General features: G+C 40.9%; 1 protein-coding gene across 5 annotated transcripts in view; it reads right to left on the bottom strand.

Moving 5' to 3' along the window:
* Positions 1–18,724, bottom strand: part of USH2A (usherin) — a 430,807-nt gene that overhangs the window by 121,715 nt on the left and 290,368 nt on the right. For all 5 annotated transcript variants that reach the window (XM_083493951.1, XM_083493952.1, XM_083493953.1 and 2 more), the window contains 6 exons: positions 17,790–17,912; positions 15,124–15,287; positions 10,994–11,203; positions 9,470–9,672; positions 5,731–5,843; positions 769–967 (listed from right to left, as the gene is read on the bottom strand). In XM_083493951.1, the coding sequence (XP_083350077.1) occupies positions 769–967; positions 5,731–5,843; positions 9,470–9,672; positions 10,994–11,203; positions 15,124–15,287; positions 17,790–17,912 (1,012 nt within the window). The remainder of the gene's footprint in view (positions 1–768; positions 968–5,730; positions 5,844–9,469; positions 9,673–10,993; positions 11,204–15,123; positions 15,288–17,789; positions 17,913–18,724) is intronic.

The following is an 18,724-nucleotide window of genomic DNA, read 5'->3' as shown; positions in this document are numbered from 1 at the left end:
ATTGTGGCACCCAGAATTGGACACAGTATTCCAGATATGGTCTGAGCAAGACCAAAGAGTGGTACTAGTACTTCTTTTGATCTAGACATGATACTTCTGTTGATGAAGCCTAGAACAGCATTAGTTGTTTTTTTACTGCTGTTGCTGCGTCACACTGCTGACTCATATTAAGCCTGTAGTCTAATAAGATCCCTAGATCCTTTTCATATGCAATACTGTCAAGCCAGGTGTCCCCCATCTTATATTTGTGCAGCTGGTTCTTCCTGCCTAAGTGTAGAACCTGACATTTGTCCCTATTGAAATTCATTTTGTTAGCTTGGGCCCAGTTCTCCAATATGTTAAGGTTGTTTTGAAATCTGACTGTGCTTCTTGCGGCATTGGCTACCCCTCCATTACTAATGCACTATTATTGTGTCAAGAATACACTGCAGAATACACACACAATAAGACACCAGTCTGGAGAGCCCCTAAGTTCTGTTGAATAGCTCAGCCCTCAAGGACAGAGTGTGCAATAGGGGATAGGAATGCACAGAGTACCCCTGGGTTGGTTCTTGTAATATATATGCCACCATGGCTACGGACTTTCAAACTCCTAATTTTCTCCTTAGCTCATATACTCAACTTTTGCTGGTGAGTGAGTTACAGAGTGTGGTGGGACAACTGAAAAGCCCCTGTATTCAATAATGAGTCTCCTCGGCTCTGAAGGTGGAACTCACTCAGTAGATCTTAATATAAAAGCAGGTTCACCAGCAGGTTAATTGATGTTACCTTAAACTGTGGGTTATAGCACAGGCCTCCACAGATATTTTCATGGATATCACATTGCAAGGACAGACATGCCATTCCACCCTGATCTTTTGATAGCTGCTGTGGCACGGTGCACCGTCGCTGAGCTTTGCGTAACAGATCATATCCTAGGATGATGCCATTTGGTTGTCCTGGTGATGCCCAGTTAATCTGAAGTGACCTAGAGCAACAAAAATCATTAATGTGTAAGACAACTCATAAGATATGTGAGTTCCATTTAGCTGTTGCTGAAACTGAAATCCATACAGGTGTCCTTTTAACATTGCTGCAACAGAGCTTTGAGTTGCAAAGCTCTGGCTAAGGTAAATCATTGTTGGAGTGGTATTTTGCTAACCAATTTGAGAGATCCACCTGAAAAGTGGTATTTAAATAGAAATACCTCAAACAGACAGAGCACTGCTTCAGTGTAACCATTATTCTCAAGTGTTTTCAATGTCTTAAAAAACAAACCTTTCTTTTGGTACCATAGAATGATATATTAATATATCAAATTGCTACAAAGCATATGTTTGATAGTCAAAAGCAAAATTTGAACTTCTTATACATTTCTGATTCTCAGGCGTACCAGGGCAGGGCAATCTACTTTTGGGAAGTACTGACACTTGGTTGACAGACAGGACTTTCAACAAGAACAGGTAAAGGTAAAGGACCCCTGGGTGGTTAAGTCCAGTCGAATTCAACTATGGGGTGCGGCACTCATCTCCGCTTTCAGGGTGAGGGAGCTAGTGTTTGTCCACAGATGGCTTTCCAGGTCATATGGCCAGCATGACTAAACCGCTTCTGGCGCAACGAGACACTGTGACTGAAACCAGAGCACGTGGAAACACTGTTTACCTTTCCGCTGCAATGGTACCTATCTACTCACACTGGTATGCTTTCGAACTGTGAGCTTGGCAGGAGCTGGGGTGCTGGGCACTGAAGTTGCAACTTCTGCAGGCAAACCACTGCACTGTGACCCTTCCTGTAGGTTCTGCAGACCTGATCATCTCTGTTGCCATATTCACTCAACTAATAGGCGGAGCTAAATGCTGTCTGCTATAAGTGTCCACAAAACCAGACTGTAGCATTATAAAATATGGACACAAACCAGGCAAAGACAGGTTCTTTTGAGTTCTATAAGTTCAATTAAGACTTAGGCACATGCTTAAATATTTCCTATTAGAAAGATGGACTTACTAGTGCTTCACTCTAGTAGGATCATGCACTTATCATATGTTATTCCCAACATGCATTTTAAAGACTGTTAAAGCCCAATTACATGACTACTGTCAGAATACTTGGTGACATTGTAAATTAGCATTCATTTAAAGTGAGATGGTTACATTCAGATAGCAGCAGCTGAGATAAACTTTGACATTTTTACAGAATAAAAATAACACAGTGAACTATTATTTCACCACCTTGAGGTATAAACAGAGGAACGTATAACAATAACAATATGTAGAGGAAGGATTAATGTCACCTGTGAAGGGATAACTTCACAGGTTACTTGTAGAGTCACCATTATTATTCTGAAATCTCCATCTGACTTGCTGAATTAATGCCATAGTCTGTGAAAGTCTATTTTATATTCACTGCATATTCTACTCAAGGCAAAAAATATATATCCTTACATACAAATGACATTACTGACAAACATATAGAGGAAAGAAAGAAAGAAAGAAAGAAAGACCCTTAAAATTATTTGAAGGCTGGATATACATCTTAGTGTATATTATTTCGGAGCTAAGCAAATATGTCGTAAACAGTATTTAAGCATAGACTGCTTTTGACACGGCGCTCCTTGTTTTTGTTCTTAATCTTTTTTTTTACAAGATGAAATTTATCAGGATGGATAAAAGGAAGTGCTTATTCGCACAGCACATATTTAAACTATGGAATGTGCTCCCCCAGGAGGCAGTGATGGCCACCAACTTGGATGGCTTTAAAAGAGGACTGGACAAATTCATGGAGGAAAAGGCTACCCATGGCTCAAGATAGTCATGCTCTGCCTCCATTGCTGGATGCAGTCATGCTTCCGAATATCAGTTGCTGGAAACCACAGGAGTGCTTTGTGCTTGGGTCCTGCTTGCAGGTTTCCCATAGGCATCTGGGTGGCCACTGTGAGAACTGGATGCTGGACTAGATGAGCCACTGGCCTGATCCAGCAGACTCTTATTATGGTGTGATATATGAACAGACAAAAATAAAAGTAGAATCTTATGCAAAAAAAAAAAAAGTAGCAGTTAATTTTTATCTCCAATGGTTTGTGAATTTCGTGCTTGCACTTTTATGCTTCCAGAAACCACCAGATCATCTCCATTCTGAGTCCTCACTTTTAAAGTCCCCACCTCACTTTTAAAGTCTCCACTTTGCCTGGAAATGTTATCTGGCTTCTTTGTTTAATTGCTACTGATGGGACTCCATGGGCGAATGACAGGTTCATACAAGATTGTTTGAATTGGGCCTTTGACTCACCAACTGAATCAAGGCTGAGCCAGAACTGCACAAAAGGTCCTTCTGATACAAGCGATGCCCGCTGGACATCTTTCATTACCACAAAACATTGGCTAAGCTGCTAGAAGAGATTAGCTTTCCATTACAATAAGTGGCTATCATCCCAAAGACACTGAACAAGCTGGGTAGTTAATAACAGTTTCTGCAGAACTTGCACAACTTATATCCCAGCAAATTAAACATAGTCCACAGGTTATGTCTGACAGTGTATGAGGGTCTCAAGAAAATTCCTGTTCTTGCTTGCTGCCTGATAGGAATAGTTAAAATTGGATACATGTCACGGGTTGCATTTGGCTGCTTGATGGGTCACAACTTGGTGAGATTGCCATGGCCTAATGCATTGTGAGAACACATTTAAACCAACTGTATGTAAAAACAATAATGGTATAGCCTTAAAATAGTTCTTAAAAGTCACCGCCCACTTGCTCCCCAATCCTCAAAAATACACACATGCAACAAAAGAGGAAGAGCTATAATAATTCTAATAAAATCATGTTGCAGAATGTGAGTTGCATTGCCCTCCTCCCATGTGGCTCTCTCCTAGAAATCATACCTTTTCCCCATTGGCAGATATGTATTAAAATGTCTCCTTGTTTATACAATCTGTTATTTTCCCCTTGAACCTATTCCTTGATGGAGGATAAATAAGAAAATTTCATATGCAGGCCGGCACCTACTGAAACTGCCAGCTGTAGTGTTTGTCATATTTCAATCAAAGTTGAAGCCAGCCAGCCATTTTTATACTGCATGGTCCCTACATACTCAAGGACCAGAATTAATGAATTAGCTATTGATTAAATTCCACTCTAGCAAATCCACCGTGGCAAATAAATGAACTACCCGGGGCACGTGTAGGCCACAGCCAGACATGTCCGGGCAATCGATCAGTAGTTAGTATTCTTTTGGGATATGGGAACAGCTGATGATAATATGACATGTAAGGGAAGGCAATGGAGAAAGTCTGTTTCTGGCTCAGCAGATTATAAAATCTGCAAGGTATTTCTGATCTTCTTGCATTTGTATGTTATGACATTTTTAGTTTGTATATAATAACAGAGACATGCATAAGTGTTTTCCATACTTCAGACAAAAGCATACATGAGTGAAAGTCAGGGGTGGGGAGAGGGATGATTTCCAGAATTGAGTTCTTATCATCAAACAAGCTTTGACTAGACATGTTTATGTGACAGAAAAATAGCAAGCTTAATTTCACCTAGCAGTTACACTTTGCACAGACAAATAACAGAATTCAGAGGAAATGTACAAAGAGAAAACAGAAGTTTCTTTGAAATACTGCATGTGTAGATCCGTTTTGTTAGCATATTTCCGAAGATTTAGGTGTCAGATTGTAGTTATTCAAAAGAGACGCTTCTCCCACTCACAAGAAACAAGCTAAGCACCAATCTCTGCCAGAAGTGTAATAAAACCACATCAACAATAACAAGCACGCAGGAGGCTAACTACTTTATTGTTGCCGTAATTTTGATAAATGTCTTGGCAATGGGCAGCCATTAGTTACAACCTCTCTTCTGGCCACACTGGCACTCCTGGATCTTTTTAGGAAAAGAATGACGGCATTTGTCAGTATTCAGCTGTTTTTCCAAGTCTGGCAACCATTTCCTTTTTGTGGGATGGGGAGGGAATTCTCCATAAGAAATAGATGGAAAAGAGAATACAAGATCAAATATACCTAGATCCTTGTTCAGGCATTGTAGCCTCCCATTCAATGATGGGAGGGTGTGGAAATGCACTGCCCCTCCATCACATCCCTGTTGCCCACCCCGTTCATCCTCCATACACAGGAAGAGGAAGGACTTCAGCAGCGAGCCTGATCTACGCACCGGACCATAAATATACATGGAGGGAGCTTCAGGTTCAATCTCTTCTGAATGAAAGATCTCAGGTTACAGAGCTGGGAAATAACTCTTACTTGTTGATAGAGTGTTCTTTACATGTACACGCTGCATGTAAAGCACATAGCTTGTTTTTCTTAAATTAATTACAGGCATGGGGCATGGTTGTGCTTGTTGCTGGGATCCTAGTGTGTGTGGCTCCCTAGCTGTAACCCTCACCAAAATATTGCCATTATCTTCACTGTCCCGTCCCCGTCCCCCACCACCCAACGTGGCTATGCAGCTTAGTAAAAAATAAATAAAAGTGGCCATTAATGTCAATGGAAACTTCTATACTAAGCCTCACTTGATCCAGAGATCCACAAAGAGAGACTTCCAGACAGTTAGGAAATGCTAGCATAGATAGACCAGTGTAGAAGGCATCTTCATAAGTTAATTGCACTATTTCTTCTTATCTTTGACACTATGAGCAAACAACAATCGTTTTACAGGCTGAAAAGCACAAAATCATTTTCTGTTTCTTTTATCTCCACAGGTTCTTTTGGTTTCAAGACAAACAAAGACACTTCCATACCGTGGACCGAGGACGTGAATCCGTGGTGCCGATAGCTCTTTTGGCTCATCTTCCACCGTTGTAATTTGTGTTTCGTTACTTCTTACACAAGCGTACACTGTACAGACTTCAACCTAGAATAGTTAGCAAGAAAGAAAACTATAGTTTCAACTATTTAGTAACTGAAGTTAGAGCATGACTGCAAATCAAGTAAAACTGAGTTCAATGTCATGGTGGGGACTTAGGAACTTTTGGGGAAGGATCCTACCATATTTTTGCGCTTGCGTAAGGACTGGGGCTAGGGCAAGGGTACTTCCCCCCACATGCACCATTCCCAAATCTGCTCCAGAGGGGGAAGTCACACTGGGAAAGTGAAAGTTATTCCACTCATGCTAAGCACTACTTGGCACCACTGGTCCATCTAGCTGAGCCTTTCTCAACCTGTGGGTCCCCAGATGTAGTTGAACTACAACTCCCATCACCCCTAGCTAGCAAGGCCAGAGCTCAGGGATGATGGGAGTTGTAGTCCCAAAACAGCTGGAGACCCACAGGTTGAGAACTGCTGATCTACTTCAAAATTGTCCACATTGGCTAGCATGGTTAAACAGAGAACATTCTCAGCCCTATCTGGAGATGCTGGGAATTGAACCTGGGCTCTTCTGCAAGCAAAAGGTAAAGATAAAGGGACCCAGTCATGACCGACTCTGGGCTTGCAGCGCTCATCTCGCTTTACTGGCGGAGGGAGCTGGCGTACAGCTTCCGGGTCATGTGGCCAGCATGACTAAGCCGCTTCTGGCGAACCAGAGCAGCACACGGAAACGCCGTTTACCTTTCCGCTGTAGCGGTACCTATTTATCTACTTGCACTTTGACGTACTTTCAAACTGCTAGGTTGGCAGGAGCAGGGACCGAGCAACGGGAGCTCACTCCGTCGCAGGGATTCGAACCACCGACCTTCCGATCGGCAAGTCCTAGGCTCTGTGGTTTAACCCACAGCTCCACCAGTGTGCCTTCTGCAAGCAAAGGTGTGCTCTATCACTGAGTTATGGCTCTTCCATTTTGAATGAGGACTGCAGGTAAATACCATTACTCCATAGTGCCAAATCTTATAAACTTGCCTTAGCGACTCTAGGTGTTTGCATTCAATGCACTCCTAAGAGAACAGCTTCCACCTTCTCAAAGGGATCGTCCCTCCCCACACTGTTGTTCTGAAGGTTCCTTCTACCTTCCAAAGCATATTTGGGTTTGAAACAGGGCATGTGAAGGGCTACGGACTCTTACAATGGCTACAGAACTCTTACTGAACATTTGTGGTCACGGGCATCACTCAAGCTAACTCGGTCTGGGATTGCTTAGTATCCATATGGTGGACCACCTAAGAAACCTAAGTTTGTCACCTTGAGGTAATTAGACAAGCGATGACACAGACAAGAGTTAGTCATTCAGAACACATGGCACAACCCTGCACCTGTTACACTGATCTGGTTCTCATGCACACTTAGTCAAATCCTGGCTAAGAACGAGGGAGCAAAGGTTTGTTCTAGGTTTACTACCTGTGGTATGTTTGTAGCAAGACAAACTATAAGCCTGGGTTCAGCTATATTGCTAAGGTAAAGCATGTAGTGTGACAGCAGCAGCAGGACTGAGGGAGGAGTGCAGCAGCTGTGATTTTCACTCCATACATTTGCATGCTCTTTCATTCATGCTTAGCCATGGTTGGGCTTAGTGTCACATGGCCCAGTAACTGCCTATTTGTTTACAGGCTCAATTTTAGAGGCTGGTGTTTATCTACAATCCCTAAATAGTTTGGGGCCAGGATATCTGAAGAACCATCTGAACCCGTGTGAACCTGCCTGAGTCTTAAGATAAACACCTGAAGCCCAACACTCTGGCCTGCCAGTGAGTATTTTATATACCTGAAGAAGCATCTCCAACCCCCTCATTCAGCCCAGACACTGAGGTCCAGTTCCCAGGGCCTTCTGGCAGTCCCCTCCCTGCGAGAAGTGAGGTTAAGGAGAACCAGGTAGAGGGTCTTCTCAGTAGTGGTGCCCACCCTGTAGGATGCCCTTCCATCAGACTCCAAAGAGATAATCAATTACATAACTTTCTGAAGACTTCTGAAGGCAGCCCTTTATCAGGATGTTTTTAATTTATAATGTCTCACTGTGGGTTATGTTGCAAGCCACCCAGAGTGGCTGGAGCAACCCAGTCAGAAAGGTGGGGTAGAAGTATATTGCTGTTGTTGTGGGATCCCCTCTGATCCTTACCATATCACCTTTCTGAATCTACCAGCTTTTTATTTTTTAAATAGGAATGGTTTGCTTTCACAGCAATGTATTAATGTTTGATGAACCCTGAAGATGAGAGACAAAATATGACTCCCTCAGTTCTTAAGAGTACTTTAAATAGCTCCAAAGAAAGACTAATAATGTCACCTTTGCATTGGCAACTCAATACATGAAAAGTACCAATCGACAGATGTCAACACATGATGACAAAGGACAAGGCAGGCACAAACGTAGATATTTTTTAGGAAGCTAAGTATTTGCGTAGGGACAGAGTATGAAAGGCAAAAAGGTTTTTTTTAAAAAAAAATATCCGCAATTACAACTTTGGATTTTCTCTTATAAGTCATTGCCTCAAGTGCTGGCACTAATACTCAGATAGGATAACGAAGAGCAGCTGATTAATATTGCCTTTGGTAAATTAATATGAAGGTCCCCGAAGTGTGAAAGTGCTTGGAATTTGTGTTACTGTTGAAGAAAGACAAATGTGTGTCCATGCAGAAACTGGAAAGTCATATGTGTATTAATGGAGGTGGGGGCCTGCTGTTGCAGAGGGGTTGGAACATAGAAATCTGTTATGGTGTGCCTCTGGGTGACGTTTATTTATGGCACGCTGCAACGGGATGCAAATTTTAGGACAAAGTATACATGATTACTGTTACGACCTGCCCATACATAATTCAGACTAAGCCAAGTCTGAATGCGACAAACAAAACAGGAAAGTTGCAATTAAAGCAAAACAAACTGTTCAAGAAATAAATGCAGTTCAATTACAGGGGAAATAGTTGTAAGCTCTTGTCTTGAACATAATTCAAAAAACCTGAAAATTACATATAGATTTTGGGGTAACCCAAGGATAAGGAGACAAGAGGAGGAAAAAGAAGGAAAAGAAAGGTTTTAAAAATTAATGATATTTTTAGAAGACTAGGATTTCATGGCTGAGATCAGCCTGTTCCACAAAGAGAAGGGAGGAGGGGAAGGATGATAAAAGGCTAACGAATGCAATATCATTATTTCTCTAGGTTGATGTATTATGCATGCCTGATGTTTCTAAAACAATTACAATTTTGTTTTAATGAGTAGGAGTAGGATTGTTGCCTCTTTATAATATATATTGTAAGTTTAGTATTATGGGATCAGAGGAGATGTAGTTTTGATGTTCTTGAGATAGAGGAAAATACGAATATGTTACACAGATGCAAAAATAAAATGTATGCTCAGAAAAAAATTCCTTGTGAGCCCATTGATTTAAAAATATGAAACCATTTATATGTGTGTCTATATAGAACTCCCATCAGATAAATATATATATACACATACTACAATAAATGCTTATGTGGTTATTAGATTTGCATGTTTTTATATATATTCAGAATTGTTCCTCGAAATACCAATGAAAAGCAGAACAATCTCCCACCCCAATTATGTAAAATCAGCTACAGCATACGTATAGATAAAAAAAAAAGTTGTTCAAACCTGTATATCATAAACAGTGAATGGAGACAAATCTCCTAAAAGCAGAGACCCGGGTGCCTTCATTCCAGTCTTGTATCGCTTATTATTTACATAGACAGAATACTCTGTGACAACACCATTTGGGTTTGAAGGCGATGTCCAGATGACACGTACAGCTGTACTGTTGATGATGACAACCTCTGGAGGGAACATGCCCTCCGGCTCTAGAAATAAAGGAAGAAGCTGAATAAACTCCAGCTGTCTCTGTAAAATCATGTGTTTAACCAAATGCAGATTAGAATTTGGGTTTAGCAGAGGGTCTGCTGCTTATCTGCTTGCCTCTGATGAAGTTATCACTGTCTGTATTCCTCTCTAAATTGGCTTATTATAATCTCAGTTAGAAACAGTGGGAGATGGTGGTAAAGCGCTTTATACCACCAGCATCGCCTTCATCTTTAGCAGAATGCGACCAGTGGGATACAATGATAAATTATTCACTTATCTGTGTGGCCCCATCCACAATTATTTGGTTTGGCTTCATTCTTCACACATGCCCAAACAGCAATCTTGTTCCTAAAGCAGCAACTTTAAATGCACTCTGTGGCGAAAAGTGACATATCAATAGCTTTTAGCAGCCTTGTAACTTGGGCAATGAGAAGCAACGTGCAATACTGTTATTATGTAAATGGTTTTGAATGCTGATTACCAAGGATAATGATGAAGCCTCACTCCTCCTCTTCAAAATCTTCCTTAGCGTTAAATTACACAAATTATTTAAGCATGTCAGAAATAGCTATGCAAAAAGACCTATTTTCATCTCGTAGGTCCATCTTAACCAGTTGAAAAATTGCACTCGCAAGGAGTTCTATTTTATAAACAAAAGGGGGCTGACCCTTTGCATTGCAAAGGAAATGCAATCCCCACTTAAAGTGCTTTGCTAATGACCTGGAACACTTGCTTCTGAGGTAATGATATTATAATGTTTATAATGAGACTTTATAAAGCCAAAAAGATTAGAAAGGCCATTCCAAACACATTTCAGATTCACAAGTTGCTTTCTTCCCTCCCTCCCTCCCGCTTGCTAACTGACTTGGAAATGACTCCTAGGGAAATTCTCCCAGAGAGTGGGGTTTACACCTTCCATTTTTGGTGACTCAGGAATGGCCTGAGAGTTGACTGTCATGTCAAAAGCACACTGCTTCGCAGAGCAAATCTTTTTAAAAACCATTAATTGTTTTTTAAATCTCTCCGTTTATTGACATGAACTCAGCTCCAAACGGAGCACACGGATAGTAGTGAACAGGGCAGGATGAGAACAAAGTGGGTTAATATCCGCTATTAGAGCTTTGTGCTGCTGTCTCAGTGGGACCTTTTATTGATCGGCCACTTGATGACAACCAGCACTTAAGCATTTTAACGTTTTAGTCCTTTTCCCTCTTATACCGGAAATTTCATAATGGAAGGATGACTGATCTCAACCCTAACAAAAATCAATCCATTTCATTCTCAGATTTTAAGCCAGGCTGCATCCAGTACTAAACCTACCTCCGTCTGATGTACTCACATGCACCACCTCACTTGTGATGCTGTGCACCCCATTGAAGACTTGAAGCGAAATCCAATACTCTGTGTTAGGTTGTAGTTCTCCAATGACAGCTAGGTTTTCACTGGCGGGGATCTTCCTGGTGTTGTCATGGCCAGAGGTGTTCCAGGAGAGGACATAATATTCAATATTTCCTTGAACATCTTGCAAGGCTGTAGAATTAATTATTATTTTTTTAAAAAAAAATCCCAATAATATTGGAAAAAAAGAAACTGGAAATGAAAGGACAAGTAATAATATTCTTTCACGTTCTGGTACAGTATTAAGTTTACCGGTAACACTGGTTATATATGCAATAGACTTGCTGCAAAGGCTTGTGCTCATGAAACTGTGGACTTTGAGCCTAGCGACTAGGCACCAAGGTATAGTTAATCTTGTCAGTGCCAAATATATTAGAAGCATGTAAGTAAACCAACTATTCCATGATGAATGTAATTTGGATTCCTAAGCCCCTCTTGGGAACTGCCTTGAATGCTGGGTGGGAAGACCATGCTTTGGGGACATTCATCCACCACTCCTTGCACATACTGATTCCAGGTCAGCAGGGAATGCACATGCCTGCCTATTTCACTAATTACATCCGGGCAAAGTTCCAAATTATTGATTCATAAAAAACCACACCCTAAAGGACTCTTCAGCGGTTGCCAAACATAGAGAGAAATAAGCATCATGGAAGCAGAAATTTCATTCATAGCCTTCAGTATGAAGAACTGCCTCTATCATGGACTAAGCAAGATTTGGCTGTTTGGCCCCCACTCCATCACCCCAGGAGGTCCTCAGTGGAAGCTGCTGCCTGACAACACCAGTATGAGGGCAGAATGCTGTCTGAATAAACCTTGCATCATATGGCTACCAAGTTATTATTATTTTTTCTGATACCACATTTGAATGTGATTATATTCTTTTGTGAGTCACTTTGAGGGCCTTCTGGAGGCTATAAAGTGTGGTACAAGTATCAAACAAACAAACAAGCAAGCAAACAAATGTAGTCTGGGGCCATACACCATGTTCCCACATGCATCATTGAATTGTAAGATGCATCCTCAAACATTACACATCCAGTATTGTTGAGAATTACATTCTTTGCATTATGGCATTGAAACCTACAAGGTTGACTATACTTAAAGGACAAATCATGCCATAAAACATGGGTAGGCAAACAAAGGCCCGGGGGCCGGATCCGGCCCAATCGCCTTCTAAATCCAGCCTGCAGATGGTCCGGGAATCAGCGTGTTTTTACATGAGTAGAATGTGTCCTTTTATTTAAAATGCATCTCTGGGTATTTGTGGGGCCTGCCTGGTGTTTTTACATTAGTAGAATGTGTGCTTTTATTTAAAATGCATATCTGAGTTATTTGTGGGGCATATGAATTTGTTCATCCCCCCCCCCAAATATAGTCTGGCCCCCCCACAAGGTCTGAAGGACAGTGGACTGGCCCCCTGCTGAAAAAGTTTGCTGACCCCTGCCATACAATAATATTTTGGACACTTTCTGTTCTAGTTAACATGTGATTATTGTACTGAAAACAATGAAATTTAGGAGCGCTTATCTTAGTATGCCCTAAATCCTTAACTTCAAGCACAACCTCAGCATCTGAGGAAAATGATAGCATCATTGTTACTGAGATGATGATGATGATGATTGAATCTATATCTCACCCTTCTTCCTAAAGGAAGAAGCAAACATGTGTATGCAAACACGCTTTTTCAAATGAAAAATCAGTCAGGGACAAATGTTTGTAATACAAATAAAGGTCACATTACTCAAACCACTTAATCCAAAAGGTACCAAATTTAGCTGCTCCAAAGTCAAACTTTTAATTACGACACCATAAAGGACTGACTCTAATCCTATTTGGATTTCAATCACATTTGGGGATATCAGTGCATAGATAGGAGAAGTGGGAATCACACACATATGGGCCCCATCTTCCCATTCACCAAATGTGTGAACAGAACCCAAGTACCTGCAATGCATACATATGTAGGCTCTTTGCATGAAATTAGATCACTGAAAAATGCAGGCTCCCTGGTTGTATGGGGAGAGGAAAAGTTGTACCCGCATAGATTTGTTCAGAATTTGAGCGAATGCATGGAGAGACCGTGCACTGATATACCATCTAAACAGAGCTTTTGTTTCCAACTTCTTTTATTTCTATAGTGCAATTTTAACAGGAGCTATGTACCACCAACTTCTGTTTTTCACTCAAGATCCCACCAGAAACAAAGACATAAAAGAAAGCTATTTTCAAGTGATCTAGTTATTGGAGGGAAAGGCATAGGCCTGTGACAAAACGAAAACATTTGGAAGAAGGTAGATTGCTAGTTTGCCTAGTGTAATGCATTCCAGCAATGAAAGAATAAATGAGGGTTTGCTCTAATGACCCTCACTTGATGTTTAACCTTTGCATTCATAAACAGATATCTAGGAAATTTCTGCAGTAAGAATGAAAATGAAGCCAGATTGCATTACCTCTATCTGGAAGGTCAGAGGTTCAGATTACTAAAGTAATGAAACTTCAGCAGCCTGCTTCAGATCTATTAGGTTTGTCAGTTTTTATAAGCATGCTTACTTCAGGCATCCAATTATAAAATAAGGAGCCTATATTTGCTGAGAGTCACTAGCAAGTGCTTACAGACAGATTTGCATGTACATATTGAAGAATTAACCCACTGCTTTGATGGACAGGTAATCTGGATTAAATGGATATGTTCCTTTTAAGATGACACAGCACAAATGTGTACTTTTGCATGCACAGAAAATCCATAACTCTCCTGGATGTGAAGAAGAGTTTGAACCAAAATACTAGCTTCAGCAAGTCATTGTGCCAATCTCCCAAGAGCTCTGAATCTATGTCTTATTTTGCTCTGATTTTATTATAATTGACCACAACATACAAATTGTACAAACCAAAGATTTGTACATACATGGAGAGCAGGGGCAGGCACAACAGGCATGATCTTGCCTCTCTTCTATACATTGATTATACATATATGGAATTTCAAGGTTGAAAAGGGGGCTGGTTTCTTCCCAGGTTTTGTTTCCATCATTTCGAAGGCATTTAGCTCTTAAACAAGATGCCAATGATCGTTCAGCTCACCTGAGCAATGTAAATCATGAAAATGGATGACTTGGAGCTAGCTCATATACGGATGACCTACGCTTGATGAGTGCAACTTCACTTAATGCTGGGGTGGCTAACCTTTTATGGCCTGAGGGTTGCATTTGTTATTGGTCAACCCTTTCAAGGGTCACATCCAGGGGTGGACGTGCACAAAGCATAAGAGAGTGTGAGCAGCAAAGCAGGAACTGCTCAACCCAAATTCACTCTCTTGCTTGCACATCACACACATGCAGGGGATGTACACATACAGACTACACTTTCACCAAACATATGGTGCACCTACAGACCACAAACCTGCTTGGTAAACACACACACACACACACACACACACACTTCACCTCCCCATCATTTCATTCCCACTATAGCACTGTAGTGGGGAAGGAGGGAAGGGGGTTAATGAGAGGTTTTTTTAGCTCTCCATCAATCTGTTCAGAGAGGGGGGAAGGTTGTAGAATCCCAGGCCCCTCCCCCAGCAAATTGGAATAGAAGCTCAATGTTATCTACGATGCACCTCTCAGCTGCTTAACTGTGGCACAGAATGAGTTTTGTAGCAAGTCAGAGCATTCTGGAATAGGAAGGAGCATGTCAATCTCTCCCAATGTTTCCCATCTAGGAAACAATGGTGGGGCAGAGGGATACTGATCCCATAGCTGCAAATGACTTCACTGCCAGTAAACTGAATGCGGGGAAGGTGTGCCATAAGAAACAGCTTGGCAGGCCAGACCTGGTCCTGTTAACCACCCTGGCCTATTAACTTGCATGTGTGAATATATCAACACAGATCTGACACCACAGATCAAACTTTCACATCCTTTTGATTGCAAAACGTTCCCTCAAAGTTCACATATTCTGCTGTCTGTCCTTAAGTGCAGAGAAATCAAGCAATCCGCATACATGTGGGGAACAGCCCAGTCCTGACTGGGAGTCAAAATAACAAGGGCACTTACTTGGGGTGGACCACTTCACTTCTATAGCAGTATGGTTAAGAGGTTGTGCAGTGACGTTACTTCCCTTCTTTGGAAAACCCGCCAATGTTGTAGCGACCACTTCTTCACTTGATGTGTATCCAACCTCATTGTGCACTATGGTCTTATATTCATATGTTGTGTACCTAAAGGATTAATACCATTAAAAGAAATAGAAAAAATATATATCCTTTGAAGAGTTGAGGCATGCTAAACATGTATTATTGTTCTACTAACCATGAAAAAGGAAGGCTCTTTTTTCTTTTCTTTTAAAAAGGTGCTTCTTTATATGAGATCCAGACAAAGAATTACAGGTTTGCTTGAAATACTAGGCCAATACTAGCAGAGTATCAATAAACAAAGTAAGATGCCATATAGGATTGTTATTGTTTTCCAAAGTAGTGAGGGATTACAGCTCAATTCAAGATGCAATTACAGCAATGGCAAGCTGCCAGCACTTAGATATAAAGTTGATTCAATGGTGCTTTTTCCTCTTTGGGAAAACCCACTGATCTGAAGCTCTGCATCCCACCCTAACAGTATTTGCCTTATGCTTCATCAGCTGATCCCAGCCAAATATAAAAACTCAACGTTTCAAATAATACAACTGTGTACGTTCAAGCAATGTATGCTATAACTGCCAATGAATGAATGAATGTGTGAGTGTGAAAGGATAGCCTCATCTAAACACTATATTTTTTTTAAAAAAAAGTTATAACCAGAGAAAACCCTTTCTCCCCTTTAATCTCTTTCAAACAACAACCAGAAGTAAAGTGTCAGAGCTTAAACATATAAAAGCTGTACACATACAGGTCCCTATTAGAAATTAGAACCCCACTCCTTCCCATCCATAAACTCGGTGGATGTGGAATTGTGCATGACAAATAACACCTTTGGGGCAGATAGCATCCTCAAGGTTACCTTTTGGTGGGAAAATGGCATTGTGGGGGGGTGACCGAAAGCCTGCTCCAATAAGTCGCAGTCCTAATCAGGATAATGCCCCCACCCCCAGCCATCTGCAATTTTTGGAGAAAGAAAGTGTAGAGGTGGATGCATTCATTTTTCTTTTTTTGGGGGGGGGGGAGAGTTGCACCTTTAACAAAAAGCATACTTAATCTAAGTTGTACTTTGACTCGTATTCTTTCAAACTTCACTTCATCCCTGTAGTGGCAGCCAGTCTACAGTACTCCCACCATTCCCAGACTATCAGTTAATCCTCCCCTTCCTCCCTATGCTCATTAACCTCCTCAAACTTACTCCAGAGTCATCTGTATTTCCTACAGGGAGATTTCCTTCTGGATACACAGACAAACGACAAAATGGCTGCAAATTTATCTTACAACACTGTTCTCAAACGTCCTGCTCATGGATAATCTTCTCTACATCTAGCTGTCTTTCAGAGATTCTTGTCCAGTAATCCTGATGCTGAAATGATATGTGATGTTAATGTTCCCTTTTTCTGCTTGCAACCTAAACTTGCCTCTAAGAGAACAATCTCCAATTGGAAACTAGCACAGAGGGCATTTTAATTTCTCCTTCCCTTCTGTGTTTCCTCCTCCAATTCACTTCAATCCCAGCAGCATTTGGTCATATGTAGGGAAAGAAATGGATATCTGAATCTTTTCTTTACAATGCCAAAAGAAGACGGGGTGCTATATGGAGGTGGATAAAAGGCATGATAATAAGGGATGGTAAGGCCTGACATTGGGCTCCTATTGGAAAGTATGCCTTGACTGGCATAATATTAGCACATTGTTGAATTCCATCCTATGTTACTCCTCTCGCTGAATGTTATGGCAAAATTAGGTCACTCCCATAATTTATGCAATTAATTGCGTACATTGTCATTAGTTATTCCATCTCAAAGGAATATCATTTGCAGAGTAAAAGGAACAACAGTGTATACTACTGATCATATTCAGCAGACTGGTTTCTGTTCTGAACACAGGACTAATAAACAAACATAGGAAATTTCCGCTTCCATTTCATTTTTTGTTGGAATTATCCAACATCCCTAATGGCAGCCCCCTCCCCAGGCTGTTCCTTCTGAGCACTTCAACTGTTCCCGTCTACTGGATATCAGCTATTGGTGTCATAAAGCCTGTCCTGTAACCCTTGAGCTAGCCAGCTGCCCTCAGGTATGGTGGAGAACACTCTCCTGTCATCAGTGTTGAAGACTGAGATACCGGTCCACTTAGAATAGAAGGGGCTACCATCTTGTCCTTCACCTCAGGCAGCAAATGCCTTAGGCTAGCCTTGTTTCCTAGGCAAACACATCACTAATTTACAGTGCAGATCCCTGCTGTGCAGATGCCCTGCATGCCAATGTGTAAGCCGGTGCTTGTCTGATTTGACTTTAAAATTAAACATGTGTAAATGGCTTGCCTGCTACCCTGGTAGTTAAAATCTAGTTTTCCAGAGCCTGATGCTCTTTAAAACAGAACAAAAATTGCACGCAACATGCAGGAGTCACAAAACAGCAAAAACCCAGGTGTGTTAATAATGGCAAATGCCAAAGGAGATGACAGAAAATATTTCATTACATAATTAACATGTTCACAACACAGAGACACGAGCAACACTTTGAACTATTAAGCATAGTCTATACAAAATGCCAGCATTTGTTTTTATAGTTTTTGTAATCTCACCTGCTAAGACCCTTATCTTCATAAAACCACTGAGTTCCTGAGTAAATATTGTGCCAGAGATTTAAATCTTCAGGGGGATTTGATGCAAGTGGCTGCTGGATTTTACGTCTCAGGAGCTCATATCTAACACAAAAGACAAGCAGAACGCTGGGATTATCTCAACTAATGTTATTACACAAAAATCAGGTTGCTTTTAAAAGTCACACACTATTTTGTTTTTACAACTGTAAAGTTTTTTTTTAAAAAAAATCACGTTTCAGGATTTGACATTTTTTGTAACTTACCTAATGAGTTTCAAAACGGATGACGATATGTTTCACAACACTTCTTTTATTAGGAAAAAAAGAATCTGAGAGTATTTAATGATTTATAACATTAAACATTTGCATAACCTTTCAGGATAACTTGACTTAAATTTAGTACAGCACAGTTCACGTTAAGGAAGAAAAGCTCAATGGAATCTGTACAACTGTATTCACAGTTGAAGCTATATCCACAATGCAAATTTAAACTGGCTAGAATTGGTTTAATTACAACAGCTTTGAAAACTTTGTGACAAACAGGCTTGAAACCAATGACCTTTGGGGATGTGCCTTACTTGTTTCAGGAATTCTTTTGGCCCTATTGTAACCATCACTACCTTTATTTTTGATGTTCCAAGGTGAATACCAGTGAGTGTCAGTAGCCAAAAAGACAGCACCCACAGACTAGAGGCTCATACCCCGACCTGTAGGAAAATATTGGTGGGGGCAGAAATCTAAGAGCCCATCATCAGGACTGAGTGTGTTCAATACCCATTGTGTATGGTGTGAGATAGCAAAACAGGGGTTATAGGAATGGAGTATCTTGCAAAAACATACAGCATGCTGACTGACTGGAAGAGTAAATGGGAGAGTGGAAGGTCTGACTTGTTCCTCCTGATTTCTGATTAAATT

This window comes from Podarcis liolepis (assembly GCF_965112155.1).
Source record: "Podarcis liolepis genome assembly, chromosome: 3".
Taxonomy (NCBI): domain Eukaryota; kingdom Metazoa; phylum Chordata; class Lepidosauria; order Squamata; family Lacertidae; genus Podarcis; species Podarcis liolepis.
This window is presented reverse-complemented; position numbering and strand designations above follow the sequence as displayed.